General features: G+C 44.3%; 1 protein-coding gene across 1 annotated transcript in view; it reads right to left on the reverse strand.

The window, feature by feature from the left end:
• The window catches only part of LOC139424280 (collagen alpha-1(XI) chain-like), an 88,974-nt gene that overhangs the window by 42,922 nt on the left and 19,552 nt on the right, over window positions 1–26,500 (reverse strand). Inside the window, exons 6-23 of the mRNA XM_071175970.1 lie at window positions 26,098–26,214; window positions 24,638–24,766; window positions 24,389–24,436; window positions 24,182–24,223; window positions 22,634–22,696; window positions 22,000–22,074; window positions 13,696–13,779; window positions 12,136–12,192; window positions 11,888–11,941; window positions 11,421–11,474; window positions 11,012–11,065; window positions 10,130–10,183; window positions 9,889–9,942; window positions 9,527–9,571; window positions 9,367–9,420; window positions 4,888–4,932; window positions 4,725–4,778; window positions 169–213 (exon numbers count right to left, since the gene is read on the reverse strand). Coding sequence (XP_071032071.1) covers window positions 169–213; window positions 4,725–4,778; window positions 4,888–4,932; window positions 9,367–9,420; window positions 9,527–9,571; window positions 9,889–9,942; window positions 10,130–10,183; window positions 11,012–11,065; window positions 11,421–11,474; window positions 11,888–11,941; window positions 12,136–12,192; window positions 13,696–13,779; window positions 22,000–22,074; window positions 22,634–22,696; window positions 24,182–24,223; window positions 24,389–24,436; window positions 24,638–24,766; window positions 26,098–26,214 — 1,128 coding nt within the window. The remainder of the gene's footprint in view (window positions 1–168; window positions 214–4,724; window positions 4,779–4,887; window positions 4,933–9,366; window positions 9,421–9,526; window positions 9,572–9,888; window positions 9,943–10,129; window positions 10,184–11,011; window positions 11,066–11,420; window positions 11,475–11,887; window positions 11,942–12,135; window positions 12,193–13,695; window positions 13,780–21,999; window positions 22,075–22,633; window positions 22,697–24,181; window positions 24,224–24,388; window positions 24,437–24,637; window positions 24,767–26,097; window positions 26,215–26,500) is intronic.

Below are 26,500 nucleotides of genomic sequence, written 5' to 3' on the forward strand. Positions count from 1 at the left end.
AACATGTTGAATATGGTAGGACAGTCCTACCTTAACTTTAACATGTTGAATATGGTAGGACAGTCCTACCTTAACTTTAACATGTTGAATATGGTAGGACAGGCCTACCTTAACTTTGACATGTTTAATATACAGTATATGTTGACAACATATTTAGGGCAGTCCTACCTTAAGTCCTGGCAAGCCTACCAGGCCCTGAGAACCAGGAAACCCCTGTTAGAGACAGACAGAGAGAGGGAGTTAAGAGTGTGTCGGTGTGTGTGATAATGAAGGTCAGATGCTGTTTGTTCACCCGCCCGCTAATTACCCATTGGCCAAAGCCTGACTACATGTGACGAACCTGACCCTAACCTGACCCTAACCTGGCCCTAACCTGACCCTAACCTAACCCTAACCTGACCCTAACCTGACCCTAACCTGCTAATATAGAAAATGCACTGTACAGTCAGAGATGGTGTCAAACAATGTTGACAGACCTTTTTAGACAGACCTCTGTTTCTGCTTATAATTTCTGACATTTTGGAAGGCTCTTTGTAAGTCAACTTGGGTCTATACTTAGATACATGCAGCTTCACTTCTGCCATTACTTGTTGTCCTAGACCAGTGGTTCCCAAACTTTATGTAGTCCTGTACCCCTTCAAACATTCAAACCTCCAGCTGTACCCCCTCTAAATCTATATAGTCCCGTACCCCTTCAAACATTCAAACCTCCAGCTGTACCCCCTCTAAAACTATATAGTCCTGTACCCCTTCAAACATTCAAACCTCCAGCTGTACCCCCTCTAAATCTATATAGTCCCGTACCCCTTCAAACATTCAAACCTCCAGCTGTACCCCCTCTAAATCTATATAGTCCCGTACCCCTTCAAACATTCAAACCTCCAGCTGTACCCCCTCTAAAACTATATAGTCCTGTACCCCTTCAAACATTAAAACCTCCAGCTGTACCCCCTCTAAAACTATATAGTCCTGTACCCCTTCAAACATTCAAACCTCCAGCTGTACCCCCTCTAAAACTATATAGTCCTGTACCCCTTCAAACATTCAAACCTCCAGCTGTACCCCCTCTAAAACTATATAGTCCCGTACCCCTTCAAACATTCAAACCTCCAGCTGTACCCCCTCTAAAACTATATAGTCCTGTACCCCTTCAAACATTCAAACCTCCAGCTGTACCCCCTCTAAAACTATATAGTCCTGTACCCCTTCAAACATTCAAACCTCCATCTGTACCTCCTCTAAATCTATACAGTCCCGTACCCCTTCAAACATTCAAACCTCCAGCTGTACCCCCTCTAAAACTATATAGTCCTGTACCCCTTCAAACATTCAAACCTCCAGATGTACCCCCTCTAAAACTATATAGTCCTGTACCCCTTCAAACATTAAAACCTCCAGCTGTACCCCCTCTAAAACTATATAGTCCTGTACCCCTTCAAACATTAAAACCTCCAGCTGTACCCCCTCTAAAACTATAAAGTCCTGTACCCCTTCAAACATTCAAACCTCCAGCTGTACCCCCTCTAAATCTATATAGTCCCGTACCCCTTCAAACATTCAAACCTCCAGCTGTACCCCCTCTAAAACTATATAGTCCCGTACCCCTTCAAACATTCAAACCTCCAGCTGTACCCCCTCTAAAACTATATAGTCCTGTACCCCTTCAAACATTCAAACCTCCAGCTGTACCCCCTCTAAAACTATATAGTCCTGTACCCCTTCAAACATTCAAACCTCCATCTGTACCTCCTCTAAATCTATACAGTCCCGTACCCCTTCAAACATTCAAACCTCCAGCTGTACCCCCTCTAAAACTATATAGTCCTGTACCCCTTCAAACATTCAAACCTCCAGATGTACCCCCTCTAAAACTATATAGTCCTGTACCCCTTCAAACATTAAAACCTCCAGCTGTACCCCCTCTAAAACTATATAGTCCTGTACCCCTTCAAACATTAAAACCTCCAGCTGTACCCCCTCTAAAACTATATAGTCCTGTACCCCTTCAAACATTCAAACCTCCAGCTGTACCCCCTCTAAATCTATATAGTCCTGTACCCCTTCAAACATTCAACCTCCAGATGTACCCCCTCTAAATCTATATAGTCCTGTACCCCTTCAAACATTAAAACCTCCAGATGTACCCCCTCTAAAACTATATAGTCCTGTACCCCTTCAAACATTAAAACCTCCAGATGTACCCCCTCTAAAACTATATAGTCCTGTACCCCTTCAAACACTAAAACCTCCAGATGTACCCCCTCTAGCACCAGGGTCAGCGCACTCTCAAATGTTGTTGTTTTTACCATCATTGTAAGCCTGCCAAACACACACTACGTGATACATTTATTAAACATAAGAATGAGTGAGAGTTGTCATCACAACCCGGCTCGTGGGAAGTGACGAAGAGCTCTTATAGGACCAGGGCACAAATAATAATACATAATAATAAAAATAATAATAATCAATAATTTTGCTCTTTATTTAACCATCTTACATATAAAACCTTATTTGTTCATCGAAAATTGTGAATAACTCACCGCAGGTTAATGAGAAGGGTGTGGCTGCCCTAGATGACTAAAAAACCCCTTGCTCGCCAGAATAAACGTCATAAATCAAGTGAATGAATGCTTCGATCTAGTTGACATAGGTTTGTTATCTCTTTCCTATTTCATCTCTGCTTCTCTCGCGCAGCAAAGACATTTAGGGACCGGGGAGAAAATGTGAAAACTTTTAAACAAAACGGGAAAAAATTCCTGCGCAAAATTTCCAACTGAAACGGTATTTAAGAAAGTTAAAAGTTGTTTTAAAAAGACCCGACATGTTTTTGATAAAATTGTAGTTTGGCTTGGATGCATATTTTATGTGGTTTTATGACACTGATAAAGACAACACCTTTACAGACGGTCCCTAACCGCTCATTCACTCTCTCAAGATGCCGAAATAAATAATATTTCTCCACTCCTGTTTCCAAGTCAAAATGTACATTTGGTGTTTCATTTTACTGCAAGAAATGCTTCATTCCGTAGGAGTTCATGTATTAGACTATGTGAGAGGTTATAGACTATGTGAGAGGTTATAGACTATGTGAGAGGTTATAGACTATGTAATAGGTTATAGACTATGTGAGAGGTTACAGACCTACAGTTAATATGATATTAGACTATGTGAGAGGCTATAGACTGTATGAGAGGTTATAGACCATGTGAGAGGTTACATACCTACAGTTAATATGATATTAGACTATGTGAGAGATTATGGACTATTTGAGAGGTTATAGACTATGTGCGAGGTTATAGACTATGTGAGAGGTTATAGACTATGTGAGAGGTTATAGACTATGTGAGAGGTTATAGACTATGTGAGAGGTTTTATACCTACAGTTAATATGATATTAGACTATGTGATAGGTTATAGACTATGTGAGAGGTAATAGACTATGTGAGAGGTTACATACCTACAGTTAATATGATATTAGACTATGTGAGAGGTTATAGACTATGTGAGAGGTTATAGACTATGTGAGAGGTTATAGACTATGTGAGAGATTATAGACTATGTGAGAGGTTATAGACTATGTGAGAGGTTTTAGACCTACAGTTAATATAATATTAGACTATGTGATAGGTTATAGACTATGTGAGAGGTAATAGACTATGTGAGAGGTTACATACCTACAGTTAATATGATTTTAGACTATGTGAGAGGTTATAGACTATGTGAGAGGTTATAGACTATTTGAGAGGTTATAGACTATGTGAGAGGTTATAGACTATGTGAGAGGTTATAGACCTACAGTTAATATGATATTAGACTATGTGAGAGGTTATAGACTATGTGAGAGGTTATAGACTATGTGAGAGGTTATAGACTATGTGAGAGATTATAGACTATGTGAGAGGTTATAGACTATGTGAGAGGTTATAGACTATGTGAGAGGTTATAGACTATTGTGAGAGGTTATAGACTATGTGAGAGGTAATAGACTATGTGAGAGGTTATAGACTATGTGAGAGGTTATAGACTATGTGAGAGGTAATAGACTATGTGAGAGGTTTTAGACCTACAGTTAATATGATATTAGACTATGTGAGAGGTTATAGACTATGTGAGAGTTTATAGACTATGTGAGAGGTTATAGACTATGTGAGAGGTTATAGACTATGTGAGAGGTTATAGACTATGTGAGAGGTTATAGACTATGTGAGAGGTTATAGACCTACAGTCGGTATCCAGGTGTCAGTCAGGCTCCTGTTCCATTGAACCCATCTGAACAGTACAGCTCCCTTGACGTGCCATCGTCCTCTTTTAACCACTTCACCAAGTCTTTCCCAAACATTACACTACTGTTCTGGTCCTCCGTTATATTTATTTTCAACTATCCACTTCACAGCTTTGCTCTTATTGAATTAAAGTCTGTCGTGGTCCTTTCTGTCTCAGTGGTGTGTATCTGGGCCATTACAGTTATTATATTATTATATATAGTTATTAGCTATAGCTGAGGCTGAGGCTCCGGCACTAAAAACAGATAGAAATTATGACAGAAAAACCTTCACTATAGCCTATAGATATGACTTGTTTTCTCTTTATTCAACCTGCCCACCACCCACCCGCTATTCATCCACACAATATTCCATGAAGCTAAACCCACCCGCCTCGCGGAGTCTGTCGGAGTCAACCAGCGCATCACTAGTGTGTGTGTTTGTATGTGTGTGTGTGTGTACCTGCAACCCAGGGTTTCCTTGCTGCCCGGATGCTCCCATCTCTCCCGGAGGTCCCTGTAGACAGAGGAAATGACATCATAGACACCACTCTTCCAGTTGATGTAAACACAGGGTTCTAGAATGAACAGTTGGGGTTCTAGAACGTCTCAGTTGTCACACTCACCAAGTTTCCCTTAGAACCTTGGATTCCATCCACTCCTCGGATTCCCTGAAGAGGGGGAGACAGGCCAGAGAGGGAGAGACAGGCCAGAGAGGGAGAGACAGGCCAGAGAGGGGGAGACAGGCCAGAGAGGGAGAGACAGGCCAGAGAGGGGGAGACAGGCCAGAGAGGGGGAGACAGGCGAGAGAGGGGGAGACAGGCCAGAGAGTGAGAGACAGGCCAGAGAGGGGGAGACCGGCCAGAGAGGGAGAGACAGGCCAGAGAGGGGGAGACAGGCCAGAGAGGGGGAGACAGGCCAGAGAGGGGGGAAGAGGGGGAGACAGGCCAGAGAGGGGGAGACAGGCCAGAGAGGGGGAGACAGGCCAGAGAGGGAGAGACAGGCCAGAGAGGGAGAGACAGGCCAGAGAGGGAGAGACAGGCCAGAGAGGGGGAGACAGGCCAGAGAGGGAGAGACAGGCCAGAGAGGGAGAGACAGGCCAGAGAGGGAGAGACAGGCCAGAGAGGGAGAGACAGGCCAGAGAGGGGGAGACAGGCCAGAGAGGGGGAGACAAGCCAGGGAGGGAGAGACAGGCCAGAGAGGGGGAGACAGGCCAGAGAGGGAGAGACAGGCCAGAGAGGGAGAGACAGGCCAGAGAGGGAGAGACAGGCCAGAGAGGGGGAGACAGGCCAGAGAGGGGGAGACAGGCCAGAGAGGGGGAGGCAGGCCAGAGAGAGGGAGACAGGCCAGGCCAGAGAGGGGGGAAGATGGGGAGACAGGCCAGAGAGGGGGGAAGAGGGGGAGATTGGGGAGGGAGGAAAGAGAAGGGGAGAAAAAGGAGAGAGGGGAGGGAGGAAAGAGAAGAGGAGCAAAAGGAGAGAGGGGATAGGGGAAACAGGGGAAAGAGGAGAGAGGGACAACTGTCAATCAACCAAATAAGTTGGAAGAAGAGATACTGAAGAAGAGATAGATTGTCATTAGTGTTGTCTGTCCAGTAAACATTCAGGTATCAGACCAGGCTGTGAGGCTGTAGCTAACTGAGGGAGCTGGCAGGGCTTCCTTCCACCAGGAAACAACAGCTTTATAGATGCAGTAAACATTCAGGTATCAGACCAGGCTGTGAGGCCTTCAGGCATTGAAGTTGTTCTGCTAGGTGTGTGTGTGTGTGTGTGTGTGTGTGTGTGTGTGTGTGTGTGTGTGTGTGTGTGTGTGTGTGTGTGTGTGTGTGTGTGTGTGTGTGTGTGTGTGTGTGTGGTTAGAACAGGTGTAACCAACATGTAACACCCGCAGGTCACAGACTACAAGTTAAAAGGTGTTATATTGGCAGACAGACAGAAGCATACCTAACGTCTTCTAATCTGATAAACATGTTAACATGTTTAATGTGATGCTAATGTAACGTCAACATATGTATCATTACCATAACATAGTTTGTTAGCAGCAAGTGGAGACAGGTTGGAGTTGAGGTCAGGGTTCTTGTTTTAATGAGAACTGGAGCTACAACTACAAAGCCTTTAGGTCTACAGTATAGTAAGGATGAGGTCTTTAGGTCTACAGTATAGTAAGGATGACGTCTTTAGGTCTACAGTATAGTAAGGATGAGGTCTTTAGGTCTACAGTATAGTAAGGAGGAAGTCTGTAGGTCTACAGTATAGTAAGGAGGAAGTCTGTAGGTCTACAGTATAGTAAGGATGAAGTCTGTAGGTCTACAGTATAGTAAGGATGAAGTCTGTAGGTCTACAGTATAGTAAGGATGAAGTCTGTAGGTCTACAGTATACAGTATAGTAAGGATGAGGTCTGTAGGTCTACAGTATAGTAAGGATGAAGTCTGTAGGTCTACAGTATAGTAAGGATGAAGTCTTTAGGTCTACAGTATAGTAAGGATGAAGTCTGTAGGTCTACAGTATAGTAAGGAGGAAGTCTGTAGGTCTACAGTACAGTAAGGATGACATCTGTAGGTCTACAGTATAGTAAGGATGAAGTCTTTAGGTCTACAGTATAGTAAGGATGAAGTCTGTAGGTCTACAGTATAGTAAGGATGAGGTCTGTAGGTCTACAGTATAGTAAGGATGAGGTCTGTAGGTCTACAGTATAGTAAGGATGAAGTCTGTAGGTCTACAGTATAGTAAGGATGAAGTCTTTAGGTCTACAGTATAGTAAGGATGAAGTCTTCAGGTCTACAGTATAGTAAGGATGAAGTCTGTAGGTCTACAGTATAGTAAGGATGAAGTCTTTAGGTCTACAGTATAGTAAGGATGAGGTCTGTAGGTCTACAGTATAGTAAGGATGGAGTCTGTAGGTCTACAGTATAGTAAGGATGAAGTCTGTAGGTATACAGTATAGTAAGGATGAGGTCTGTAGGTCTACAGTATAGTAAGGAGGAAGTCTGTAGGTCTACAGTATAGTAAGGACGAAGTCTGTAGGTCTACAGTACAGTAAGGATGCTAGTCTGTAGGTCTACAGTATAGTAAGGATGAAATCTGTAGGTTTACAGTATAGTAAGGATGAAGTCTGTAGGTCTACAGTATAGTAAGGATGAAGTATGTAGGTCTACAGTATAGTAAGGATGAGGTCTGTAGGTCTACAGTATAGTAAGGATGAAGTCTTTATGTCTACAGTATAGTAAGGATGAAGTCTGTAGGTCTACAGTATAGTAAGGATGAGGTCTGTAGGTCTACAGTATAGTAAGGATGAAGTCTGTAGGTCTACAGTATAGTAAGGATAAAGTCTTTAGGTCTACAGTATAGTAAGGATGAGGTCTGTAGGTCTACAGTATAGTAAGGATGAAGTCTGTAGGTCTACAGTATAGTAAGGATGAGGTCTGTGGGTCTACAGTATATTAAGGATGAAGTCTGTAGGTCTACAGTATAGTAAGGATGAAGTCTTCAGGTCTACAGTATAGTAAGGATGAAGTCTTTATGTCTACAGTATAGTAAGGATGAAGTCTGTAGGTCTACAGTATAGTAAGGATGAAGTCTTCAGGTCTACAGTATAGTAAGGATGAAGTCTTCAGGTCTACAGTATAGTAAGGATGAAGTCTTTATGTCTACAGTATAGTAAGGATGAAGTCTGTAGGTCTACAGTATAGTAAGGATGAAGTCTGTAGGTCTACAGTATAGTAAGGATGAAGTCTTCAGGTCTACAGTATAGTAAGGATGAAGTCTTCAGGTCTACAGTATAGTAAGGATGAAGTCTGTAGGTCTACAGTATAGTAAGGATGAAGTCTTTAGGTCTACAGTATAGTAAGGATGAGGTCTGTAGGTCTACAGTATAGTAAGGATGGAGTCTGTAGGTCTACAGTATAGTAAGGATGAAGTATGTAGGTATACAGTATAGTAAGGATGAGGTCTGTAGGTCTACAGTATAGTAAGGAGGAAGTCTGTAGGTCTACAGTATAGTAAGGACGAAGTCTGTAGGTCTACAGTACAGTAAGGATGCTAGTCTGTAGGTCTACAGTATAGTAAGGATGAAATCTGTAGGTTTACAGTATAGTAAGGATGAAGTCTGTAGGTCTACAGTATAGTAAGGATGAAGTATGTAGGTCTACAGTATAGTAAGGATGAGGTCTGTAGGTCTACAGTATAGTAAGGATGAAGTCTTTATGTCTACAGTATAGTAAGGATGAAGTCTGTAGGTCTACAGTATAGTAAGGATGAGGTCTGTAGGTCTACAGTATAGTAAGGATGAAGTCTGTAGGTCTACAGTATAGTAAGGATGAAGTCTTTAGGTCTACAGTATAGTAAGGATGAGGTCTGTAGGTCTACAGTATAGTAAGGATGAAGTCTGTAGGTCTACAGTATAGTAAGGATGAGGTCTGTGGGTCTACAGTATATTAAGGATGAAGTCTGTAGGTCTACAGTATAGTAAGGATGAAGTCTTCAGGTCTACAGTATAGTAAGGATGAAGTCTTTATGTCTACAGTATAGTAAGGATGAAGTCTGTAGGTCTACAGTATAGTAAGGATGAAGTCTTCAGGTCTACAGTATAGTAAGGATGAAGTCTTCAGGTCTACAGTATAGTAAGGATGAAGTCTTTATGTCTACAGTATAGTAAGGATGAAGTCTGTAGGTCTACAGTATAGTAAGGATGAAGTCTGTAGGTCTACAGTATAGTAAGGATGAAGTCTTCAGGTCTACAGTATAGTAAGGATGAAGTCTTCAGGTCTACAGTATAGTAAGGATGACGTCTTTAGGTCTACAGTATAGTAAGGATGAAGTCTTTAGGTCTACAGTATAGTAAGGATGACGTCTTTAGGTCTACAGTATAGTAAGGATGAAGTCTTTATGTCTACAGTAAGGATGAGGTATTTCTGCATTCCAAACTGCAGAGTGCAGAGTCACTTTGACCAGGGTCCAGAAGGCACCAAATAGGGAATTGGGTGCCATTTGGGACGATGTCTATTTTCTCAGGCTTGGATGAGGACTAGGATGAGGGGGAAATGCTGTAGATAGAGTCAGACTGGTTACGGTCAGAGATAGGGTCAAAGGTGAAAGGTCATACTCACAGGCTGACCTGTAGGGCCAGTGTGACCTCTGGGTCCGTTCAACCCTCTGGAACCCTGGAGGTCAAAGATCAAAGGTTTTACGATCACACAGCAATCAATTATAAACCAATCAATAGTAATTTTCCAGTGTGTGCGTCTGCGAGCGTGTGTGAACACTCACAGCATCACCTGGCTGTCCTCTTGGTCCTGGTTGTCCTTCTGAACCCTAAAACACACATACAGTAAATAAGCACATGCAACACACACACGTTAATATGTAAAACACACACATACACGTTAATATGTAAAACACACACACACACACACACACGTTAATATGTAAAACACACACATACACGTTAATATGTAAAACACACACACACACACACGTTAATATGTAAAACACACACACACACACACACACGTTAATATGTAAAACACACACTCACACGTTAATATGTAAAACACACACATACACGTTAATATGTAAAACACACACACACACGTTAATATGTAGAACACATACACACACAAATGTCTTACCCTCTCTCCTGACAGCCCAAGAGTACCGTGGGGGCCTGGTTTTCCTATCTCCCCCTGAGAGGCAGAGAGAGAGAGAGAGAGAGAGCGAGGGGGGAGGGGGAGAGAGAGAACAGAGAGAACAGAGAGAACAGAGAACAGAGAACAGAGAGAGAGAACACATTACATACACAGGACAGGTTAAGAGAATAATCATGGCAGTCACGTTATCAAAGATAGAAAGTTGAAACAAACAGTTACTCACCCTGTGTCCCTTGTGTCCTGGAAGACCTGGCAAGCCATCAAAACCCCTGTCACCCTGAGAGAGAGAGAGAGAGAGAGAGAGCGAGAGAGAGAGAGAGAGAGAGACAGAGAGAGAGAGAGAACAGAGAGATCAGAGAGAACAGAGAGAACAGAGAGAGAGAGAGAGAGAACAGAGAGAGAGAGAACAGAGAGAAAGAGAGAACAGAGAGAGAGAGAATAGAGAGAGAACAGAGAGAACAGAGGGAACAAGGAGAAATAGAGAAAGGAGGGTTATTCCCTCAGACTATCCCGTTCATAGGACCAGTTGCAGAAGTTAGTGAGTTTGAAGGAGAGCTGGATAGGGTTTATAGACACTGCTTAAAAAAATAAAGGGAACACTAAAATAACACATCCTAGATCTGAATGAATGAAATATTATTATTAAATACTTTTTTCTTTACATAGTTGAAATACTTATTTTCCACCATCATTTGCAAATAAATGCATTAAAAATCCTACAATGTGATTTTCTGGATTTTTTGTCTGTCATAGTTGAAGTGTACCTATGATGAAAATTACAGGCCTCTCTCATCTTTTTAAGTGGGAGAACTTGCACAATTGGTGGCTGACTAAATATATTTTTTTTGCCCCACTGTACATACTGTACAGTCAGCATAGAGAATAAGAGATGGGTTTATGTACATGCTGTACAGTCAGCATAGAGAATAAGAGATGGGTTTATGTACATACTGTATGTACAGTCAGCATAGAGAATAAGATACAGATAAATACATACTGTACAGTCAGCATAGAGAATAAGAGATGGATATATATACATACTGTACAGTCAGCATAGAGAATAAGATACAGTAAGCCAATCAGAGTAGGTTCTATCCTCTCTCACCTTCCCACCGGTCTCACCCGGAGCACCCCTGTTCCCATCTGTCCCAGCTCGACCCTGGAACACACACACACACACACACAGACACACACACACAGACACACACAGACACACACACACAGACACAGACACACACACACACACACACACACACAGACACAGACACAGACACAGACACACAGACACAGACACAGACACAGACACAGACACAGACACACACACACACACACACACACACACACACACAGACACACACACACACACACACACACACACAGACACACACACACACACAGACACACACACACACACACGTTGTGGTGTTGTTTGCATACGAATGTAACGTACTGAAATAGTATTTGAAATGTCTATCTGCACACTGAACAGTCTTGTTAGACAGAGAGAGTCTCACCCTCTTCCCTGACTTTCCATTCATCCCTGCTTGGCCCATAATACCTCTAGAACCCTGTGGAGGGAGAGAGAGGGGGGGGGGCGAGAGGGAGAGGGAGAGAGAGAGAGGGAGGGGGGGAGAGAGAGAGAGGGAGAGAGAGAGAGAGAGAGAGAGAGTGGGGGGAGAGGGAGAGAGGGAGAGAGAGAGAGAGAGAGAGAGTGGGGGGAGAGGGAGAGAGGGATAGAGAGAGAGAGAGAGAGAGAGAGAGTGAGAGAGGGGGGGGCGAGAGGGAAAGAGAGAGAGAGAGAGAGGGGGGGGGAGAGGGGGGGAGAGAGAGGGGGGGAGAGGGAGAGAAAGAGAGAGAGGGAGAGGGGGGGCGAGAGATAGTGAAACTTAAGGGAGAGATGGATTGATCATCAGATGGCCATAAGATGTCATCCATGACTCTAATCAGACATGCCATGTGTCGTCATGGCAATATGACTTACTGCTGGTCCCATCTCCCCGGCTACTCCCTTCAGCCCCGACGGACCCGAGTTACCCTGGAAACAGAGAGGTCAGAGGTTAAATCAGGAAGCTCTTGCAAGCTTTTTCTCCACCCTTAGTTCACTAGAACCTTGATTAAGGCTAAACAGAAACTCTTAGAAGACAGTGGACTGTTAGCATTTCCTATAGGAAAACATGTCACAGTTAGCCACCATGCTAACACCAGCTGGACATGGACATGTATCCTCACCAGCGGTCCAGGGCGTCCCATAAGGCCTAGTGGTCCAGGTGGTCCCTTCATAGACAACTATAGAGAGAGCGAGAGAGAGAGAGAGAGAGAGAGAGAGAGAGAGAAAAGAGAGAGAGAGAGAGAGAGAGAGAGAGAGAGAGAGATGTTAGAGAACTGGGAACTCCTCAAAGGTAGTGAAGTCTAACACATTGGTTGTTCCTTACAGTATAACAGTGCCAGTGGTCACATTCATGTCAGATATGGTCATCAGAGTGGCCTGCTGTAGCAGTATGGTTGGTTATATTATGGTTATATTATGGTTATACTATGGTTATATTATGGTTATAATATGGTTATATTATGGTTATATTATGGTTATACTATGGTTATATATGGTTATATTATGGTTATATTATGGTTATATTATGGTTATATTATGGTTATATATGGTTATATTATGGTTATATTATGATTATATATGGTTATATTATGGTTATTAACTGTTATATTATGGTTATATTATGGTTATATTATTGTTATTAATTGTTATATTATGGTTATAATATGGTTATAATATGGTTATAATATGGTTATATTATGGTTATATATGGTTATATTATGGTTATATTATGGTTATATATGGTTATATATATGGTTATATTATGGTTATTAACTGTTATATTATGGTTATATTATGGTTATATTATGTTATTAATTGTTATATTATGGTTATAATATGGTTATAATATGGTTATATTATGGTTATAATATGGTTATAATATGGTTATATTATGGTTATATTATGGTTATAATATGGTTATAATATGGTTATAATATGGTTATATTATGGTTATATTATGGTCAGATTATGGTTATTAATTGTTATATTATGGTTATAATATGGTTATAATATGGTTATATTATGGTTATAATATGGTTATAATATGGTTATAATATGGTTATTAATTGTTATATTATGGTTATAATATGGTTATAATATGGTTATAATATGGTTATATTATGGTTATATTATGGTTATATTATGGTTATAATATGGTTATAATATGGTTATATTATGGTTATATTATGGGCAGATTATGGTTATTAATTGTTATATTATGGTTATAATATGGTTATAATATGGTTATATTATGGTTATAATATGGTTATAATATGGTTATAATATGGTTATATTATGGTTATATTATGGTTATTATATATTATGGTTATTAATTGTTATATTATGGTTATTAATTGTTATATTATGGTTATTATAATATGGTTATAATATGGTTATAATATGGTTATATTATGGTTATATTATGGTTATTATATATTATGGTTATTAATTGTTATATTATGGTTATAATATGGTTATAATATGGTTATACTATGGTTATAATATGGTTATAATATGGTTATAATATGGTTATATTATGGTTATATTATGGTTATAATATGGTTATAATATGGTTATAATATGGTTATAATGTGGTTATATATGGTTATATTATGGTCATCACTGTGGTCTGCTGTAACAGTATATTATGGTCAAATATAAGGTGATGTTACTGTCTTTACCTTGGTCTGTTGTAGGATGGCCTGGGCTTGAGCCTCCTGGGCTGATATCACTGGTCCTGTTAGTTGGACTCCACCTGCCTGGAACTACACACACACACACACACACACACACACACACACACACACACACACACACACACACACACACACACACACACACACACACACACACACAAACACACACACACACACACACATCTGTTCATGGGTCTCCATCTCATTGGAACTAAAGACATAATGCAGACTTTTACATGGGGGGCAGGTAGACTAGTGGTTAGAGTGTAGGGGTGGCAGGTAGCCTAGTGGTTAGAGTGTAGGGGCGGCAGGTAGCCTAGTGGTTAGAGTGTAGGGGTGGCAGGTAGCCTAGTGGTTAGAGTGTAGGGGTGGCATGTAGCCTGGTGGTTAGAGTGTAGGGGTGGCAGGTAGCCAATAGGTTAGAGTGTAGGGGTGGCAGGTAGCCAATAGGTTAGAGTGTAGGGATGGCAGGTAGCCTAGTGGTTAGAGGCAGGTAGCCTAGTGGTTAGAGTGTAGGGGCGGCAGGTAGCCAATAGGTTAGAGTGTAGGGGTGGCAGGTAGCCTAGTGGTTAGAGTGTAGGGGTGGCATGTAGCCTGGTGGTTAGAGTGTAGGGGTGGCAGGTAGCCAATAGGTTAGAGTGTAGGGGTGGCAGGTAGCCAATAGGTTAGAGTGTAGGGGTGGCAGGTAGCCAATAAGTTAGAGTGTAGGGGTGGCAGGTAGCCTAGTAGTTAGAGGCAGGTAGCCTAGTGGTTAGAGGCAGGTAGCCTAGTGGTTAGAGTGTTGGGGTGGCAGGTAGCCTAGTGGTTAGAGGCAGGTAGCCTAGTGGTTAGAGTGTAGGGGTGGCAGGTAGCCAATAGGTTAGAGTGTAGGGGTGGCAGGTAGTCTAGTGGTTAGAGTGTAGGGGCGGCAGGTAACCTAGTGGTTAGAGTGTAGGGGTGGCAGGTAGCCTAGTGGTTAGAGTGTAGGGGGGCAGGTAGACTAGTGGTTAGAATGTAGGGGTGGCAGGTAGCCTAGTGGTTAGAGTGTAGGGGCGGCAGGTAACCTAGTGGTTAGAGTGTAGGGGCGGCAGGTAGCCTAGTGGTTAGAGTGTAGGGGTGGCAGGGTAGCCTAGTGGTTAGAGTGTAGGGGTGGCAGGTAATCTAGTGGTTAGAGTGTAGGGGTGGCAGGTAGCCTAGTGGTTAGAGTGTAGGGGGCGGCAGGTAGCCTAGTGGTTAGAGTGTAGGGGCGGCAGGTAGCCTAGTGGTTAGAGGCAGGTAGCCTAGTGGTTAGAGTGTAGGGGCGGCAGGTAGCCTAGTGGTTAGAGGTAGGTAGCCTAGTGGTTAGAGTGTAGGGGCGGCAGGTAGCCTAGTGGTTAGAGGCAGGTAGCCTATTGGTTAGAGTGTAGGGGCGGCAGGTAGTTTAGTGGTTAGAGTGTAGGGGTGGCAGGTAGCCTAGTGGTTAGAGTGTAGGGGCGGCAGGTAGCCTAGTGGTTAGAATGTAGGGGTAGCAGGTAGCCTAGTGGTTAGAGTGTAGGGTGGCAGGTAGCCTAGTGGTTAGAGTGTAGGAGTGGCAGGTAGCCTAGTGGTTAGAGTGTAGGGGCGGCAGGTAGCCTAGTGGTTAGAGGCAGGTAGCCTAGTGGTTAGAGTGTAGGGGCGGCAGGTAGCCTAGTGGTTAGAGGCAGGTAGCCTAGTGGTTAGAGTGTAGGGGCGGCAGGTAGCCTAGTGGTTAGAGGCAGGTAGCCTAGTGGTTAGAGTGTAGGGGCGGCAGGTAGTTTAGTGGTTAGAGTGTAGGGGTGGCAGGTAGCCTAGTGGTTAGAATGTAGGGGCGGCAGGTAGCCTAGTGGTTAGAATGTAGGAGTGGCAGGTAGCCTAGTGGTTAGAGTGTAGGGGTGGCAGTTAGTCTAGTGGTTAGAGTGTAGGGGTGGCAGGTAGCCTAGTGGTTAGAGTGTAGGGGTGGCAGGTAGTCTAGTGGTTAGAGTGTAGGGGTGGCAGGTAGCCTAGTGGTTAGAATGTAGGGGTGGCAGGTAGCCTAGTGGTTAGAGTGTAGGGGCGGCAGGTAACTTAGTGGTTAGAGTGTAGGGGGCGGCAGGTAGCCTAGTGGTTAGAGTGTAGGGGTGGCAGGTAGTCTAGTGGTTAGAGTGTAGGGGCGGCAGGTAGCCTAGTGGTTAGAGTGTAGGGGGCAGGTAGCCTAGTGGTTAGAGTGTAGGGGGGCAGGTAGACTAGTGGTTAGAATGTAGGGGTGGCAGGTAGCCTGGTGGTTAGAGTGTAGGGGCGGCAGGTAACCTAGTGGTTAGAGTGTAGGGGCGGCAGGTAGCCTAGTGGTTAGAGTGTAGGGGTGGCAGAGTAGCCTAGTGGTTAGAGTGTAGGGGTGGCAGGTAGCCTAGTGGTTAGAGTGTAGGGGTGGCAGGTAGTCTAGTGGTTAGAGTGTAGGGGTGGCAGGTGGCCTAGTGGTTAGAGTGTAGGGGCGGCAGGTAGCCTAGTGGTTAGAGTGTAGGGGGCGGCAGGTAGCCTAGTGGTTAGAGTGTAGGGGCGGCAGGTAGCCTAGTGGTTAGAGGCAGGTAGCCTAGTGGTTAGAGTGTAGGGGCGGCAGGTAGTTTAGTGGTTAGAGTGTAGGGGTGGCAGGTAGCCTAGTGGTTAGAGTGTAGGGGCGGCAGGTAGCCTAGTGGTTAGAATGTAGGGGTAGCAGGTAGCCTAGTGGTTAGAGGCAGGTAGCCTAGTGGTTAGAGTGTAGGGGCGGCAGGTAGTTTAGTGGTTAGAGTGTAGGGGTGGCAGGTAGCCTAGTGGTTAGAGTGTAGGAGTGGCAGGTAGCCTAGTGGATAGAGTGTAGGGGCGGCAGGTAGCCTAGTGGTTAGAGGCAGGTAGCCTAGTGGTTAGAGTGTAGGGGCGGCAGGTAGCCTAGTGGTTAGAGGCAGGTAGCCTAGTGGTTAGAGTGTAGGGGCGGCAGGTAGCCTAGTGGTTAGAGGCAGGTAGCCTAGTGGTTAGAGTGTAGGGGCGGCAGGTAGTTTAGTGGTTAGAGTGTAGGGGTGGCAGGTAGCCTAGTGGTTAGAGTGTAGGGGCGGCAGGTAGCCTAGTGGTTAGAATGTAGGAGTGGCAGGTAGCCTAGTGGTTAGAGTGTAGGGGTGGCAGTTAGTCTAGTGGTTAGAGTGTAGGGGTGGCAGGTAGCCTAGTGGTTAGAGTGTAGGGGCGGCAGTTAGTCTAGTGGTTAGAGTGTAGGGCTGGCAGCTAGCCTAGTGGTTAGAGCGTTGGACCAGTAACCGAAAGTAACCATGCCAGTTAACCCACTGCTCCCTGTTAGACTGTCATTGTAAATAAGAATTAGTTCTTAACTGACTTGCCTGGTTAAATAAAGGATAAAAAAATATATAAATATTGGTCACAGTAGTCCCCCCCCGGTGGCAGGAAGAGGTTACTGCAGGCTACTGAGACGGCTCCTGGAGGGCCAGAGAGCTGCTGGGTTACTGCAGGCTACTGACCCGGCTCCTGGAGGGCCAGAGAGCTGCTGGGTTACTGCAGGCTACTGACCCGGCTCCTGGAGGGCCAGAGAGCTGCTGGGTTACTGCAGGCTACTGACCCGGCTCCTGGAGGGCCAGAGAGCTGCTGGGTTACTGCAGGCTACTGACCCGGCTCCTGGAGGTCCAGAGAGCTGCTGGGTTACTGCAGGCTACTGACCCGGCTCCTGGAGGGCCAGAGAGCTGCTGGGTTACTGCAGGCTACTGACCCGGCTCCTGGAGGGCCAGAGAGCTGCTGGGTTACTGCAGGCTACTGACCCGGCTCCTGGAGGGCCAGAGAGCTGCTGGGTTACTGCAGGCTACTGACCCGGCTCCTGGAGGGCCAGAGAGCTGCTGGGTTACTACAGGCTACTGACCCGGCTCCTGGAGGTCCAGAGAGCTGCTGGGTTACTGTAGGCTACTGACCCGGCTCCTGGAGGTCCAGAGAGCTGCTGGGCTTCAGTCTTATTTAGAAACCAGGTGTGTATTCAACAAGGGTGGTGTTTGTGGCGAACATGTTAGTAACAACAACAAGGGTGGTGTTTGTGGCGAACATGTTAGTAACAACAACAAGGGTGGTGTTTGTGGCGAACATGTTAGTAACAACAACAAGGGTGGTGTTTGTGGCGAACATGTTAGTAACAACAACAAGGGTTGTGTTTGTGGCGAACATGTTAGTAACAACAACAAGGGTTGTGTTTGTGGCGAACATGTTAGTAACAACAACAAGGGTGGTGTTTGTGGCGAACATGTTAGTAACAACAACAAGGGTGGTGTTTGTGGCGAACATGTTAGTAACAACAACAAGGGTGGTGTTTGTGGCGAACATGTTAGTAACAACAACAAGGGTGGTGTTTGTGGCGAACATGTTAGTAACAACAACAAGGGTGGTGTTTGTGGCGAACATGTTAGTAACAACAACAAGGGTTGTGTTTGTGGCGAACATGTTAGTAACAACAACAAGGGTGGTGTTTGTGGCGAACATGTTAGTAACAACAACAAGGGTGGTGTTTGTGGCGAACATGTTAGTAACAACAACAAGGGTGGTGTTTGTGGTGAACATGTTAGTAACAACAACAAGGGTGGTGTTTGTGGCGAACATGTTAGTAACAACAACAAGGGTGGTGTTTGTGGCGAACATGTTAGTAACAACAACAAGGGTGGTGTTTGTGGCGAACATGTTAGTAACAACAACAAGGGTTGTGTTTGTGGCGAACATGTTAGTAACAACAACAAGGGTGGTGTTTGTGGCGAACATGTTAGTAACAACAACAAGGGTTGTGTTTGTGGCGAACATGTTAGTAACAACAACAAGGGTGGTGTTTGTGGCGAACATGTTAGTAACAACAACAAGGGTTGTGTTTGTGGCGAACATATTAGTAACAACAACAAGGGTGGTGTTTGTGGCGAACATGTTAGTAACAACAACAAGGGTTGTGTTTGTGGCGAACATATTAGTAACAACAACAAGGGTTGTGTTTGTGGCGAACATGTTAGTAACAACAACAAGGGTTGTGTTTGTGGCGAACATGTTAGTAACAACAACAAGGGTTGTGTTTGTGGCGAACATGTTAGTAACAACAACAAGGGTTGTGTTTGTGGCGAACATGTTAGTAACAACAACAAGGGTTGTGTTTGTGGCGAACATGTTAGTAACAACAACAAGGGTTGTGTTTGTGGCGAACATGTTAGTAACAACAACAAGGGTTGTGTTTGTGGCGAACATGTTAGTAACAACAACAAGGGTGGTGTTTGTGGCGAACATGTTAGTAACAACAACAAGGGTGGTGTTTGTGGCGAACATGTTAGTAACAACAACAAGGGTGGTGTTTGTGGTGAACATATTAGTAACAACAACAAGGGTGGTGTTTGTGGCGAACATGTTAGTAACAACAACAAGGGTTGTGTTTGTGGCGAACATATTAGTAACAACAACAAGGGTGGTGTTTGTGGCGAACATGTTAGTAACAACAACAAGGGTTGTGTTTGTGGCGAACATATTAGTAACAACAACAAGGGTGGTGTTTGTGGCGAACATGTTAGTAACAACAACAAGGGTGGTGTTTGTGGCGAACATGTTAGTAACAACAACAAGGGTGGTGTTTGTGGCGAACATGTTATTAACAACAACAAGGGTGGTGTTTGTGGCGAACATGTTAGTAACAACAACAAGGGTGGTGTTTGTGGCGAACATGTTAGTAACAACAACAAGGGTGGTGTTTGTGGCGAACATGTTAGTAACAACAACAAGGGTTGTGTTTGTGGCAAACATGTTAGTAACAACAACAAGGGTGGTGTTTGTGGCGAACATGTTAGTAACAACAACAAGGGTTGTGTTTGTGGCGAACATGTTAGTAACAACAACAAGGGTGGTGTTTGTGGCGAACATGTTAGTAACAACAACAAGGGTTGTGTTTGTGGCGAACATATTAGTAACAACAACAAGGGTGGTGTTTGTGGCGAACATGTTAGTAACAACAACAAGGGTTGTGTTTGTGGCGAACATGTTAGTAACAACAACAAGGGTGGTGTTTGTGGCGAACATGTTAGTAACAACAACAAGGGTGGTGTTTGTGGCGAACATGTTAGTAACAACAACAAGGGTGGTGTTTGTGGCGAACATGTTAGTAACAACAACAAGGGTGGTGTTTGTGGCGAACATGTTAGTAACAACAACAAGGGTTGTGTTTGTGGCGAACATATTAGTAACAACAACAAGGGTTGTGTTTGTGGCGAACATGTTAGTAACAACAACAAGGGTTGTGTTTGTGGCGAACATATTAGTAACAACAACAAGGGTTGTGTTTGTGGCGAACATGTTAGTAACAACAACAAGGGTTGTGTTTGTGGCGAACATGTTAGTAACAACAACAAGGGTTGTGTTTGTGGCGAACATGTTAGTAACAACAACAAGGGTTGTGTTTGTGGCGAACATGTTAGTAACAACAACAAGGGTTGTGTTTGTGGCGAACATGTTAGTAACAACAACAAGGGTGGTGTTTGTGGCGAACATGTTAGTAACAACAACAAGGGTTGTGTTTGTGATAAACATGTTAGTAACAACAACAAGGGTGGTGTTTGTGGCGAACATGTTAGTAACAACAACAAGGGTTGTGTTTGTGGCGAACATGTTAGTAACAACAACAAGGGTGGTGTTTGTGGCGAACATGTTAGTAACAACAACAAGGGTTGTGTTTGTGGCGAACATATTAGTAACAACAACAAGGGTGGTGTTTGTGGCGAACATGTTAGTAACAACAACAAGGGTTGTGTTTGTGGCGAACATGTTAGTAACAACAACAAGGGTGGTGTTTGTGGCGAACATGTTAGTAACAACAACAAGGGTGGTGTTTGTGGCGAACATGTTAGTAACAACAACAAGGGTGGTGTTTGTGGCGAACATGTTAGTAACAACAACAAGGGTGGTGTTTGTGGCGAACATGTTAGTAACAACAACAAGGGTTGTGTTTGTGGTGAACATATTAGTAACAACAACAAGGGTTGTGTTTGTGGCGAACATGTTAGTAACAACAACAAGGGTTGTGTTTGTGGCGAACATATTAGTAACAACAACAAGGGTTGTGTTTGTGGCGAACATGTTAGTAACAACAACAAGGGTTGTGTTTGTGGCGAACATGTTAGTAACAACAACAAGGGTTGTGTTTGTGGCGAACATGTTAGTAACAACAACAAGGGTTGTGTTTGTGGCGAACATGTTAGTAACAACAACAAGGGTTGTGTTTGTGGCGAACATGTTAGTAACAACAACAAGGGTGGTGTTTGTGGCGAACATGTTAGTAACAACAACAAGGGTGGTGTTTGTGGCGAACATGTTAGTAACAACAACAAGGGTGGTGTTTGTGGCGAACATGTTAGTAACAACAACAAGGGTGGTGTTTGTGGCGAACATGTTAGTAACAACAACAAGGGTGGTGTTTGTGGCGAACATGTTAGTAACAACAACAAGGGTGGTGTTTGTGGCGAACATGTTAGTAACAACAACAAGGGTTGTGTTTGTGGCGAACATTTAGTAACAACAACAAGGGTGGTGTTTGTGGCGAACATGTTAGTAACAACAACAAGGGTTGTGTTTGTGGCGAACATATTAGTAACAACAACAAGGGTGGTGTTTGTGGCGAACATGTTAGTAACAACAACAAGGGTTGTGTTTGTGGCGAACATATTAGTAACAACAACAAGGGTTGTGTTTGTGGCGAACATGTTAGTAACAACAACAAGGGTTGTGTTTGTGGCGAACATATTAGTAACAACAACAAGGTTTGTGTTTGTGGCGAACATGTTAGTAACAACAACAAGGGTTGTGTTTGTGGCGAACATGTTAGTAACAACAACAAGGGTTGTGTTTGTGGCGAACATGTTAGTAACAACAACAAGGGTTATGTTTGTGGCGAACATGTTAGTAACAACAACAAGGGTTGTGTTTGTGGCGAACATGTTAGTAACAACAACAAGGGTGGTGTTTGTGGCGAACATGTTAGTAACAACAACAAGGGTGGTGTTTGTGGCGAACATGTTAGTAACAACAACAAGGGTGGTGTTTGTGGCGAACATGTTATTAACAACAACAAGGGTGGTGTTTGTGGCGAACATGTTAGTAACAACAACAAGGGTTGTGTTTGTGGCGAACATGTTAGTAACAACAACAAGGGTGGTGTTTGTGGTGAACATGTTAGTAACAACAACAAGGGTTGTGTTTGTGGCAAACATGTTAGTAACAACAACAAGGGTGGTGTTTGTGGCGAACATGTTAGTAACAACAACAAGGGTGGTGTTTGTGCCCAAAACGTTACGGTGTTCTGACCTGAACAACGAGGATGTTCCCTGGAGGACCTGGTATCCCATCAGCCCCGTTGAGACCCGGCCGGCCTGGAGGACCCTGAGGAAGGGGGATGGAGATCATTATGATGATAAAGAACGACATTTACTTCCTGAATTGGAAGTCCCAGGCAGAGAGAAAGAGAGAGAGAGAGAGAGAGAGACAGAGAGAGAGAGAGACAGAGAGAGAGAGAGAGACAGAGAGAGAGAGAGAGAGAGAGAGAGAGAGAGAGACAGAGAGAGAGAGAGAGAGAGAGAGAGAGACAGAGAGAGAGAGAGAGAGAGAGAGAGAGAGAGAGAGAGAGAGAGAGAGAGAGAGAGAGAGAGAGAGAGAGAGAGAGAGAGAGAGAGAGAGAGAGAGAGAGAGAGAGAGAGAGAGAGAGAGAGAGAGAGAGAGAGAGAGAGAGAGAGAGAGAGAGAGAGAGAGAGAGACAGACAGACAGAGAGAGAGAGAGAGAGAGAGAGACAGACTGATACAATGTATGGTGTGCTTTATGTGTTCATCTGAAAGTGTGTGTTGTGAGAGATAGGTGGTGAAAATGCATGAGAGAGACATAAGGTGTGTGTGTTAATATGTGTTCGAGACAGAGAGAGAGAGTGTATGTTAGTTTGTAACTCACCAGTTCTCCTAGGTCTCCTTGAGGTCCTACCAGTCCTGTGGGCCCCTGGGGTCCTTGTTCTCCCTGGAGAGAGGACACAGTACAGTATACAGTACAGTGTAGGGTTTCTTAATCCTGGTCCGGGGGACCCAAAAAGGTGCATATTTGAGTTTTTGCCCAATAACTATATAGCTGATTCCACTAGTCAACACATTATCAAACCTTTGGTTAGTGGAAGCAGGTGTGTTATTGGCAAAAACATTCATGTCCACCCCTTTACACCCCCAGGATCAGGATTCAGAAACACAGAAACTGGACCAATGAAACACAACAGGTGGAGTGGAGAGAGAAACTGAACCAATGAAACACAACAGGTGTAGTGGAGAGAGAAACTGAACCAATGAAACACAACTGGTGTAGTGGAGAGAAAAACTGAACCAATGAAACACAACAGGTGTCTTGGAGAGAGAAACTGAACCAATGAAACACAACAGGTGTCGTGGAGAGAGAAACTGAACCAATGACACACAACAGGTGTCGTGGAGAGAGAAACTGAACCAATGACACACAACAGGTGTCGTGGAGAGAGAAACTGAACCAATGACACACAACAGGTGTCGTGGAGAGAGAAACTGAACCAATGACACACAACAGGTGTCGTGGAGAGAGAAACTGAACCAATGACACACAACAGGTGTAGTGGAGAGAGAAACTGAACCAATGAAACACAACAGAAGTCGTGGAGAGAGAAACTGAACCAATGAAACACAACAGGGTGACAGAGACAGTATAGAGCAGGGGCTCGAGGGCCACATCGAGATTTTGAAATTCAACGGAGGGACGCATCTTTTGGGGGAACAATTGTTGGTTAAAGTCCATTTGTGGGGGCCTCCCGAGTGGTGGAGCGGACTAAAGCACTGCATCGAGAGGGTTCGGCAGGCCGAGGTTTCCGTAGCTCTAGCAACACCTGTGGCGGGCCGTACGCAGTGCACACTGACACGGTCGCCAGGTTTCCTCCGACACACTGGTGCGGCTGGCTTCCGGGTTAAGCGGGCATTGTGTCAAGAAGCAGTGCGGCTTGACTGGGTCGTGTTTCGGAGGACGCACGGCTCTCGACTTTCGTCTCTCCTGAGTCCTTACTGGAGTTGCAGCGATGGGACAAGACTGTAACTACCAATTGGATACCACGAAAAATGGGTAAAAAAATGTGTATCTTTTTCTCTTGTCTCGCGAGCCGGATTGAAGTGCCCGAGGGGCCAGATTGAAGTGCCCGAGGGGCCAGATTGAAGTGCCCGAGGGGCCAGATTGAAGTGCCCGACGGGCCGGATTGAAGTGCCCGAGAGGCCAGATTGAAGTGCCCGAGAGGCCAGATTGAAGTGCCCGAGAGGCCAGATTGAAGTGCCCGAGAGGCCAGATTGAAGTGCCCAAGAGGCCAGATTGAAGTGCCCGAGAGGCCAGATTCAAGTGACCAAGGGGCCGGATTGAAGTGTCCGGGGGTCATACTTTGCCCCCCCCCCCCCCCCCCCCCCCCCCCCCCTTGGTATACACTAAATAACACCACTGACTCACCTCTGGTCCTGGAAGACCCCCGGGGCCTGTGATTAAGGTGCTCTGCAAGATGCCAGAGAAAACATGAAATTATTACTAGTGGCTATTTGAAGTGTGTGTGTGTGTGTGTGTGTGTGTGTGTGTGTGTGTGTGTGTGTGTGTGTGTGTGTGTGTGTGTGTGTGTGTGTGTGTGTGTGTGTGTGTGTGTGTGTGTGTGTGTGTACTTACTGCTCCAAAGTAGGATGGTTCTCCTTTCTCTCCTTTCTCTATTCTTTCCTGGTAGAGAGGAACACACACACACACACACACACACACACACACACACACACACACACACACACACACACACACACACACACACACACACACACACACACACACACACACACACACACACACAAGCACACATCTCTAGTTAGAGTGCACAAGAGTTGTTTAGTGTTGAGTTGCTGACAGACATTGCATTGTGAGATGTACCTGTCCGTTCCAGGACTCCGCCCTCTCCCTCTCGGCCAATCCGTATCGATCTTCAAATTCCTCCTCGTATTCATACTCTCTGACCTCGTACTCATCTGTTTCGTTGTCGTAGTCTTCGTACTCTACAATCTGTCACACACACACACACACACACACACACACACACACACACACACACACACACACACACACACACACACACACACACACACACACAGGACAACCGATCATCATCATCATATCCACAGTCAACAGTAGCACAAGACATTTCAGAATGTAATCTTGAGCTGAACCACTAGAACTAGAATACTGGTTATAATTGGAACCACAGAACCACAATGACATTCAAGTTCTCTGATTAGAACCACAGAACACAATGACATTCTAGTTCTCTAATTAGAACCACAGAACCACAATGACATTCTAGTTCTCTGATTAGAACCACAGAACCACAATGACATTCTAGATCTCTGTTTAGAACCACAGAACCACAATTACATTGTAGTTCTCTGATTAGAACCACAGAACCACAATGACATTCTAGTTCTCTGATTAGAACCACAGAACCTCAATGACATTCTAGTTCTCTGATTAGAACCACAGAACTACAATGACATTCTAGTTATCTGATTAGAACCACAGAACCACAATGACATTCTAGTTCTCTGATTAGAACCACAGAACCACAATGACATTCAGGTTCTCTGATTAGAACCACAGAACGACAATGACATTCTAGTTCTCTGATTTTAACTACAGAACCACAATGACATTCTAGTTCTCTGATTATAACTACAGAACCACAATGACATTCTAGTTCTCTGATTAGAACCACAGAACCACAATGACATTCTAGTTATCTGATTAGAACCACAGAACCACAATGACATTCTAGTTCTCTGATTAGAATCACAGAACCAAAATTACATTCTAGTTCTCTGATTATATCTACAGAACCACAATGGCGTTCTAGTTCTCTGATTAGAACCACAGAACCACAATGACATTCTAGTTCTCTGATTAGAACCACATAACTAAAATTACATTCTAGTTCTCTGATTAGAACCACAGAATCACAATGACATTGTAGTTCTCTGATTAGAACCACAGAACCACAATGACATTGTAGTTCTCTGATTAGAACCACAATGACATTCTAGTTCTCTGATTAGAACCACAGAATCACAATGACATTGTAGTTCTCTGATTAGAACCACAGAACCACAATGACATTGTAGTTCTCTGATTAGAACCACAGAACCACAATGGCATTCTAGTTCTCTGATTAGAACCACAGAACAGTCCCAATCCTGAGAGAATGAATGGATGGTTGAAATGGAATGCTCAGAGAGAGCAACATTAGACATGGTGTCCAGATCATTTTTTTTTTCTCAACTTATTGTTTTATTGTTTATCCATCTTTCTGTGTCTGGTCAGGTACTGTGGAGGTCACCTCTCACCTCATACTCTGTGATGTTAGGTCTCACAGTAACCGTGGAGACAGAGAGGTCATCGTAAAGGTCACTGTAGTCAAACTCATCAAACTCCTCCACCTTCACTCTCCTGGGCTTTGTCTCCTACACACACACACACACACACACACACACACACACACACCGCTGTGTTCAGAGGCCATGGAGTGAGGCAGGAGTTAAATCGAACAGGGGACAGAGGAAGAGAGGTGGGCACACACTGGCACACAGAACACTGGCACACAGAACACTGGCACACGGAACACTGGAACACAGAACACTGGCACACGGAACACTGGAACACAGAACACTGGCACACGGAACACTGGAACACGGAACACTGCCACACAGAACACTGGAACATGGAACTTTAGCACACGGAACACTGGCA

Source organism: Oncorhynchus clarkii, chromosome 13 (genome assembly GCF_045791955.1).
Source record: "Oncorhynchus clarkii lewisi isolate Uvic-CL-2024 chromosome 13, UVic_Ocla_1.0, whole genome shotgun sequence".
In the NCBI taxonomy this organism is placed as follows: domain Eukaryota; kingdom Metazoa; phylum Chordata; class Actinopteri; order Salmoniformes; family Salmonidae; genus Oncorhynchus; species Oncorhynchus clarkii.